The sequence below is a fragment of the Gymnoscopelus microlampas genome (assembly GCF_963454915.1).
Source record: "Gymnoscopelus microlampas genome assembly, chromosome: 8".
Classification (NCBI taxonomy): domain Eukaryota; kingdom Metazoa; phylum Chordata; class Actinopteri; order Myctophiformes; family Myctophidae; genus Gymnoscopelus; species Gymnoscopelus microlampas.
The window spans coordinates 54,012,663-54,022,635 of record NC_139945.1 but is presented as its reverse complement, the minus strand read 5'-3'; the positions used below and the strand labels follow the sequence as shown (position 1 = coordinate 54,022,635).

At 48.3% G+C, this 9,973-nt stretch overlaps 1 protein-coding gene across 1 annotated transcript in view; it reads left to right on the top strand.

Annotated features, from left to right (window-relative positions):
• chrd (chordin) overlaps positions 1-9,973 on the top strand; it is a 21,280-nt gene that overhangs the window by 9,819 nt on the left and 1,488 nt on the right. Inside the window, exons 8-17 of the mRNA XM_084064732.1 lie at positions 2,940-3,089; positions 5,012-5,118; positions 5,342-5,621; positions 5,810-6,051; positions 6,182-6,295; positions 7,830-8,018; positions 8,587-8,680; positions 8,947-9,003; positions 9,328-9,431; positions 9,596-9,859. Of these exons, the coding sequence (XP_083920858.1) occupies positions 2,940-3,089; positions 5,012-5,118; positions 5,342-5,621; positions 5,810-6,051; positions 6,182-6,295; positions 7,830-8,018; positions 8,587-8,680; positions 8,947-9,003; positions 9,328-9,431; positions 9,596-9,859 (1,601 nt within the window). The remainder of the gene's footprint in view (positions 1-2,939; positions 3,090-5,011; positions 5,119-5,341; positions 5,622-5,809; positions 6,052-6,181; positions 6,296-7,829; positions 8,019-8,586; positions 8,681-8,946; positions 9,004-9,327; positions 9,432-9,595; positions 9,860-9,973) is intronic.

The following is a 9,973-nucleotide window of genomic DNA, read 5'->3' as shown; positions in this document are numbered from 1 at the left end:
CCAAGCTTACAACGTGTCACAGCGCGTGAGAGTTTTCTCCAGAATTCAGATGCTGGGGTTTAAAGTGGTTAGAATGTAACACAGAGAAGATGAGAAAGTGTTTATTTGCTTCAAAGGGAAGGAGAACGCCTCCTGTAAGAACATAAACACATTGAGATGTTGTCTGGTCCACACACACGCAAAGACACCTTTAAAAAAGAATCTGAAAAGAACGTGCACACAAAAAAAAAAAACGTTTGTGTTTAAATATAATCTTAACAAGACACGGTCTAATACCGCCATGGCCCGGTCCACAACATCACAACACATGCTGTTGCGACGTGTTGTGAGCTTGTAAGTCGGCTATTTTGTCAAATGTTCGCCCCCCCAGAACAGGGACGTTTGGGTTCATGTGGTTAAGGGGTAACGTTTTCCCAGCTCCCATGTTCTTGTAATTGTACAAAAAAGACGTCAGATGTGTATTGGGGGCGGGGGGTTTGGGGGTTCGGGGAAGAAACCCAGAGTTTGTTAGCGAAGAAAGAAAGAAAGAAAGAAGAAAGAAAGAAGGAAAGGAAAGAAAGAAATAAAAGAAAAGAAAGAAGGAAAGAGGTGGAGGGTTGGAAACAGATGACACAGAGACACACTCACTCTCTTATTTCCCCCGGAGACGGATGTGGTTTCTCTCTCCCACATCCTACTGCTGTTGTCGCTGCTGCTGCGGACGCCATCACTTCTAAACACCCAGATATACACCGCAGAGGGGGTCGGGGGTGGGGGGGGGTAACAGAATGAAGAGATGGGGGACAGGGGGAGAAAGAGAGAGAGAGAATGAGTTAGACAGAGACAGAAAGAGAGAGAGAGAGCAAAAAGAAAAGACAGGGGAGAGAGAGAGAGAGAGAGAGAGAGAGAGAGAGAGGATGGGACTGCATGCACGTTCCCCACACATGTCAGTGGTTAGCGGTCTGTGGGTAGAGAGAGAGAGGGGGGGAGAGAGAGAGAGGGGGAGAGAGAGAGGGATGCAAGGGAGGGGGGGGGGGGGGAGGGGGGTTATTTTTTATTCTGCCAGGAATCGCGTGAATTTGAGAGCCCATGCACCTTTTTCTCTCTTCGTGACCTCAAACACACACACATAGGCGGGCGAATACACACACACACATAGACTCGAACAGTCTCCTTTAAATGGACTTGAGTCTGAACATAGCAGCTAACACACACATGAAACATTACATAATCCCTGGTATTGCCCCGCCACCGCTGGCAAGGCTGTTTTAGTTCCAGCGTGTCTCTTAAGTTTAAGTAGATTCAGTCTTTGTTGATTTGAATACGTTTGAATAAATACTTACATGTATTTTGAGGAGAAATACACAAAGTATTTTCCCAACACTATATATATCATCCCTTCACACCAGAACAACGGTATTATATGTTAAAAACCGGTGAAGTGTCCCTTTAAATCCTGATTCCAACCTCTGAGCGTGCCTTTATCTGCCTCACTTTCTCGTGAACGCTATCTTCTCGTTTTTTTTCTCCTCCTTTTCTCCATTTTTCCAATTATCTCTCACCTCCCTTCTCTCTCGCTCTCTCTCTCCCGTTCTGTTTTGGATCAGCGGCCGTGGATTTACGGTACACGGATATTTGTGTTGAAATAGAGGGCCTCTGCTCATAAAAGTAACATTGTCTCAACATGCTCATACATCTGTCCCATTAATCCAACATTTTTCAACGTTCCTCTCCAATCGACTGTGTTGATCTGGACCCCTGTCAAACCGCCTTGGAAGGAAATGAAAGTGCGGCCAATGTGCAATGCGTTAGTGCCGATGGATGCGAGCTATGCTCTCACAAGGTTGAGGGCCCGTGCGTAGAGTTCAGCTTAATCACATGAACCCTGGTGTCCCTGTATTCTGGGGGCAAACATTCCGCGGAAATAGACGATCTACGAGCTCACAACGCGTCGCATTGCGCCACTTTGTGAGCTTGCAGATCGCCTAATTCATTTTCGGCGAAGAGATTTGGTGTAGAGGGGGGAAGAAGAGTAAGAAAGCGGTGGTACTAGCAGTAAAATAGACCCTGACGGACTCCGCTCAACAAGTATACATAGGGATTAAGTGGTTAAAATCTGTTTCCGCCATCACGGAATTAATCCAAGTCCGAGTTTTACTGCTCTGAGCCCCGTTTGCCAAAGAAGCAGTTTTCTGAGCTCAGCTCATCTGTGTTTACCGTAAGGCATGGTTGAACCAGGAGCGCGTCTTGCCTCGGTCTGTTTTTTTGGTTCGGCTGTGGTTACCGCGGCAACATGTCAGCATTGCAACAACAGCTCTCGACTTGAAATATGAAACAAAAAAGGACATGGTGACATTCTCATGGCTGCCCTGATGTGTTGATTTCACTTAGGTGTCGGGACAGTTTCTGTATTGACATATGAGTGCAAATGAGTACATAATGGGTACAAATGACGTGCTGCTAGTGTAATGTGTAGTTCTGCATGCCTTGCTACACTATAAAATATTATCCTGGTTTTACCGGTACACCTGGATTCTGGTGCTCTTTTACCTACGGTTTGTTATTTCAATAGTTTTGAATGGGTTCCAGCTTTAATTTCACTGTAATTCAATTCACTTGACACAGCAATATACCACCACTCTGGATGTATTTCCATTTTAATTGAATTACGTGAGGTTAGGCCCATGTACATTGTTTAGTAGTGCTATATTGTGGTCATAGCCTATGCAAAACAAATTCCATCTAATGAATCTCATACACTGTAAAAAAAACAAAAAACATTTCAATTTAACTCTGAGAATGTACACATTTTTGACATTCTCTGAGTTACAAATCAATAAATGAACACTTGAGGAATTGTACTGCAACTCGTGAGTTGGGGAACAGGACTGTCCTAACAGGACGTGGCCGTGCGCTGATAGCAGTGTCAGCTAACCGTGTCGCTGTGTCTGTTTCCACAGGACCGGACTTTGCGGAGGTGCTGACGGATCTCAACAGCCGGGAACTGTTCTGGCTGTCCCGGGGTCAGCTGGAAATCGCCGTGGAAACAACCGAGAGCAAGGACCGTCGCCACATCTCCGGTTTCATCACCGGCAGGAAGTCATGTGACAGTGAGTGGACCTGCTATGGCTTTTCTTCTGTGTATACTATGCACACCGAAGGAGTCGCTCACCTTCTGGGCTCCCTTCTCCCTCTCCCTCCCTCTCTCTCTCTCTCTCTCTCTCTCTCTCTCTCTCTCTCTCTCTCTCTCTCTCTCTCTCGCACTGTCGCTGTCACTCTCATCAGCGGAGGATGTGTTTTTCGGTTGTCATTGGTTTGCGCTTGTCCATCTGCGGCTGTTTTTGCCATTCTTTGTCTGTCTATAAAAACTCACACTGCCGCTCTCTGTTTCTCTCTCTGTGTCTCTCTTTGTGTCTCTCTGTCTGTCTTTCTGTCTCTTTCTCAGTCTCTCCCTGTCTCTCTGTCTGTCTGTCTGTCTGTCTTTCTGTCTCTTTCTCAGTCTCTCCCTCCTCCCTCTCTCTCCCTCTGTTCTTTCAAGTCTTATCGCTGGAGGAGAACCATGTTTATAGACCTGCTGTGTTTGACTTGGTGGCACACCAAGGCTCTGTATTTCCATGTGTGTGTGTGTGTGTGTGTGTGTGTGTGTGTGTGTGTGTGTGTGTGTGTGTGTGTGTGTGTGTGTGTGTGTGTGTGTGTACACATAAAGATGTATTGGTTTTAGCCCAGCACAGGAACATATATGTATATACATGTACTCAATGTACACACACACACACACACACACACACACACACACACACACACACGCACACACGCACAGCACACACGCACACACGCACACGCAGCACACACCGGTCCTGCCAAGGTCACAGGCTGTTAGAGTTGACTCTCCATGCCGGTGTTCCAGTTGTGTGATTAACAGCTTGACGTTATGTGTGAAGAATTCCAACCAACACTCTCCTTTCCCTCTCTTTCTCTCTCTCTCTCCTCTCCTTTCCCTCATCCTCTCTCTCTCTCTCTCTCTCTCTCTCTCTCTCTCTCTCTCTCTCTCTCTCTCTCTCTCTGTCCATTTGTCCACTCTCTCATTCTCTCACTCTGTCCAAGTCATGCCTTGCCGTATCTAATCATATCTTCTGGTCATCATCTCCTCCTTGCGCGCGCTCACGGCGTTGTCCTCTCTCTCTCTCTCTCTCTCTCTCTCTCTCTCTCTTCTCTCTCTCTCTCTCTCTCTCTCTCTCTCTCTCTCTCTCTCTCTCTCTCTCTCTCTGTCGTTCCTGTTTCTGTCCGTCTGTCTCTCCTTTAGCGTTTTGTCTGTTACTCATTCCCTCCTGTCCTCCGATCAGCCTCTCTAACTAAGCCTGCCGCATTCACCAGGGGTTACCTCATTCTGAGGCTTAACCTTGGGCTCTGCTGTGTGTGTGTGTGTGTGAGTGTGAGTGCCATTATTTTGGCCAAATTCATTCTCTCACACACACACCACACACACACACACACACACACACACACACACACACACACACACACACACACACACACACACACCACACACACACACACACACACACACACACACACACACACACAGAGAGAGAGATATTCTGTCCCACCAGTAATTATCTCTCCATGTTAAAGGCATGACATAGTAAGTGTGTGTGCGTGAGGGAATGTACTCTCTCTCTCTCTCTCTCCCTAGTCCCCCACACTGTCCACTGCATTGTGTCGTGACACAAGAGCATTGCCTCATCCCTGCCTCCAACACCTCCGTCCTCACAGCCTGGCTGACCTCAGATCAGTGGGTGGGGGGACCTCATCAAACCTAGCGTCCCCGTTCTGGGGCAAACATTCAGGAAAAAGAGCCAATCGACACGTTCACAACACTGCGCATTGTGCCGCTGTGTGAGCTCGTAGATTGGCTATTTTTCATAAAGAGATTTGGTGTAGACTGTACATCCCAGTCCGCTGAATATATAGTCGTTTAAGTGGTTAAGAGGACGTTTCATGTGTCTAATTCTGTTTCTGTGTCTCTCTGCAGCCATACAGAGCGTCATGTCCAGTGGCGACGCGCTGACACCCGGGAAGACGGGCGGCGTGGGCTCGGCCATCTTTAATCTCCACGACAACGGCACACTGGAATATCAGGTAAGAGCGGGGAGACCAAATACAACCACCTCAATTGTAGAAGTTCTATTGTATTAACATACTCTAGTCTACCATACAGATTGGACAAAATAACATTGTATTCACACAAAAAAAAAACAGTTTGATAGTACAGCTTTAACAGCCTCCAGTGAATCTTACCAATGTCAAACCGATGATCCAAACCGCAGTGAACTGAACCAGACCCCCTCTTCTTCTAAAACAGGTGCAGTTGGCGGGGCTGAGCAGCGACGTGGTGGGCCTCACCATCGAGGTCAAGCCGCGGCGGCGCAACAAGCGCGCCGTGCTGTACGACCTGACGCCGGAGTACGACCAGGGCACGGGCCACGCCGCGGGCAGCTGGAGCCGCCTGGAGGCGCGGCACATCCACATGTTCCTGCAGAACGAGCTGTTCATCAACGTGGCCACGGCGCACTTCCAGGACGGGGAGCTGAGGGGACAGATCAGAGCACTGCTCTACAGCGGACTGGACGCCCCCAGGCATGGTGAGACACGAGGACGGACGGACGGACAGACAGACAGACAGACAGACAGACAGACAGACAGACAGACAGACAGACAGACAGACAGACAGATTTCCTTAATGTATCCTTCTGCAATGAATCTCAAACCGATTGATAGACATAGTCATTCAAGCCTAATCCAACCCTTTGCTCTCTCTCTCTCTTATCAGAGCTCCCGGTCACGCTGGCTGGCCATTTCGTGTCCCCTCCGGTGAGGACGGGCACGGCCGGCCACGCCTGGGTGTCGGTGGACCAGCAGTGTCACCTCCACTACGAGATCGTGGTGACCGGGCTCAGCAAGAGCGACGACCTCACGGTCAACGCCCACCTCCACGGACTGGCCGAGATCGGCGAGCTGGACGACCGCAGCGCCACTCACAAGAGACTGCTGACAGGCTTCTACGGCTCACAGGTATGTGAACACGTGCCCGCGCACACGCACACGCACACACACAGACACACACACACACACACACACACACACACGACTATTTTTCCGATCGTTTCTTATGCTGTCTTTTTATACCTCTCCTCTCCTCCAGGCCCATGGAGTGTTGAAGGACATCAGCGTGGAGTTGCTCAGACACCTGGACAGGGGCACAGCCTTCATCCAGGTCAGCACCAAGCTCAACCCCAGAGGAGAGATTCGAGGAAAGGTGAGTGAGCTAAAAAGGGACCGACACAGAAGCATCGTTTCACACCATACATGCATACACGCCAGGCACCATCATCAGACAAGCGTGACTTATAGCCATTTTAAAACAGCACCGTTGACTCTGGATGAACAACTGTATTACTGCTACAGGACAACCGTTTTACAGCATGAAATCGATGTAATACAACCTTGACACGGTACATTTTTATTGGAGGCCAAGTCTCAGCGAAGATGGGAGTCTGTGAAACAATTTACCCGCTCCTATTCTGTTCAGCACTTGACGTCTATGATTAACCATTGACTTATTACCCTGACCGCAGTGATGCGTGGCAGGGTATTGTAATCATTCATGTCTGCGTATCTCTGCCTGCGTGTGTCTGTGACATACAGCTGCGTGCGTTGAATGAACACTACCCCCCCACCTCCCAAATTTGCATGAAGAGTGTTTCTGATCAGAGCTACAAACCACCCTGCAACAGATCCACATCTACATCTGATTAGGGGCAGAATAATACAATATTATTTCTACTGTAACAGTTAATCATTTCTCTAGTAGCACTTCCAGTGAAGTGCGGAAGTCTTTTTTTTCCCCTAGAGAAAAAGTTCTGTATTTGTCAATGGTGAAAAGTGAGACTCACTGAGGATTTTTTGAGGGGGGTGATGATGACTGCATCTTATTGCAGGGTGTTGGCATGTTACGGCAGGAAACAGAGCAGAGAGGTAAAAAGGCGTGAAATGTAGGAGAGAAGGGCAGTTGTAAGGGAGCGCGTCCTCTGGCGCTTGTTTAGACATCAGAGTGTTTATGTGTGTGTGTGATTGCTCACTTAGCGTAGCACTTAACATGAGCCCACAGTCATGCACGCGCACGCGCACACACACACACACACACACACACACACACGCACGCACGCACGCACGCACGCACGCACGCATGCACGCACGCACGCATGCACACGCACGTGCACACACACACACACACACACACACACACACACACACACACACACAAACACACACTCAAACATACAGACAGACACACTTTCACTAGCAGGTGTTCGTCCAGCTCACCAAGGTTTTGTTGAAAAGTGAAAGTTTATTGGGGTGTGAAGACACAACAACATGCACATACACATGCTCAAGGACCGGCAGTTTAACACTCAAAGACATACTTGCAGGTGTTCTGGTCTTTGTAAGCTACCCCCCCCCCCCCCACACACACACACACACACACACACACACACACACACACACACACACACACACACACACACACAGTGTCAGTAGGGTCCAGCCGCTTTAATCGCAAACAGGTCCAACACATAAACAGCCATCTGCCAGGAGTGCTGAGCAGAAAGCAAGGCTGAATGCTCCATTTAGGAGCAATTAACAAGTCAGCTTGACACCAGAATCAGGTCAGGTATGGCCAACAAATCACGCATGTTCTAACCTCTCCTCCCCTCCTTTCTTCCTTCCTCCCTTCTTCCCACCCTGCCTCCTTGTTTCCCCCCCTTCCTTTGCTTACCCCTCCCCTCCAGGTCCACATACCAAATAACTGTGAGTTCGGGACGAGGGGCGACGGGGCGGAGGGCGCTGACGACCTGTCTGTTCGGGACCCCGAGGAGCTGAAGAAAGACCCCCACACGTGCTTCTTTGAGAGCCAGCACCAAGCTCACGGCTCGCGCTGGACCCCCAACTATGACAAGTGTTTCTCCTGCAGTTGCCAGGTAGGAGGGATAAGACACACACCGCAAGCCCATACAGACAAGAAACACATGTCTCAGATCAAGTGTGCCGACCAGTTATGAGCAGCGAGAACTGGGATTACTGTAATGAATAGCTCTTGATCACTGCTTGCATTCCTGAAATTGACCTAAGCCACTGTGGAGTTCTTAAAGGGAACGTGACATGGAAATATATCACTTCCCAATGCGTTCTTGTGTGACGAGGTCTTGCACTGTGAAATCGCTGGCAGCCTGCGTAGAATCTATCAAAAATGCTTTTAAACATGTTGTTTTATGTGTTACGTCAGATTTTCGCATTCCTCCACGCAATAGCAAGATAGGATTCCGGGATTTTGTTACGTGTGTTTTTTCTAAATACAATATATACAAAAGAAAAAGATAGGATACACATTAAAGTTTCTCCTAAAGAATCTAAATATTTGTTGGCTGTAGCAACGGATTCTGTTGAACTGAATATCCTGAATATGCTGTATGCTTGTAGGTTGGTTTTCTTTTCATACTAAAGAAATGCATTGTAAACATGTTTTCTGTCTGTCTCTTTTGTCTGTAGAAGCGTACAGTAATCTGTGATCCAGTCATCTGTCCGGCCCTGACCTGCTCTCGCACCGTTCAGCTCGACGACAAGTGCTGCCCTGTCTGTGATGGTGAGTGAAAGAGATTCTTAAATATAATCAGAAGGATAGAAAAGAGATGAGGGAGAAATAGGTTTCATATTGTAATTTAATTGAATACATTGAATTGACTCGACATTTTGAGAAAGAGAGCTATACAACTATGTGAGTGCGTCTGGGCACCGGGTTTGCGCGTTTCTTTTAATCCCTTTGGTTGAAGTCTCGAAGGGCTTCCCGCAGAAGTCGTTAAGTTGAAAACTAATCCCTTTTTATGTTGCCATTTCCTTTTTCCTGTGCAGAGAGGAAGGAGCCCAAGGATACGAAAGCTCCAGAGAAATCAGAGGAACACCCTGAAGGTAGGTGCCATCTCTCTGCCTCATGCGTGCTCTCAATTCCCTACTCTGTCTCTCCCTCTCTAGTGCTGTCTCTCACATGCCTTCTGTTTCTCAGTTCATCTCTGCCTGATGGCTTCGCTTCCTTTATTCTCTCCCCATATCCTTTGTCAGTATTCCTAAAGCTCTCCCCTCTGTATTTGATTCTCTCTCTCTCTGTCTCTCTCTCTCTCTCTCTCTCTCTTCTTGCCTGCAGATACAAGTTAACTTGTTATGACTCAGCCTTTTTTGTGCCAACAGTTTGTCCTCACTGACCCCTCACTCTCTGTCTCTCTTGCTCTCTCCTAGGTTGTTACTTTGAAGGAGACCAGAAGATGCATGCCCCTGGAACCACGTGGCATCCATTCGTCCCTCCCTTTGGCTACATAAAGTGTGCCGTTTGCACCTGCAAGGTAAAGCTACCGTAACCACCGCAAAAAAAGGGAGGGTGCTCGCACCATCCCTCATGAAGTCGTTTGTCTCACTACTCGATTGATAGTTTATGAAATTCGAGGCACAAGTGCGTCTTTCCAACAACTCTCCCTAACCTTCTGATATTCTCCTCCGTATCCTGCAGGGTGCAACAGGGGAGGTGCACTGCGAGAAGGTGACCTGTCCCGCGCTGAAGTGCAGTCGACCGGTGAGACGCAATCCCACAGACTGCTGTAAGGAGTGCCCCGAGGAGGAGAAACCCGCAGCGGGGCCGGCGCATGGCGAGTTGATGCAGGCGGATGGCACGCGCCAATGCAGGTTCGGCAAGAACTACTACCAGAACAGCGACAACTGGCACCCCCGCGTGCACGTGGTCGGAGAAATGAAGTGCATCAACTGCTGGTGTGATGTAAGTAGGACGAGGGTCCATCTGTATTTTGTCTATTTTGATTTGATATATTTTATAATGAGAACTACATACAGACAATACAATCGATACAGCATCACGCCTTCCCTTGTACAA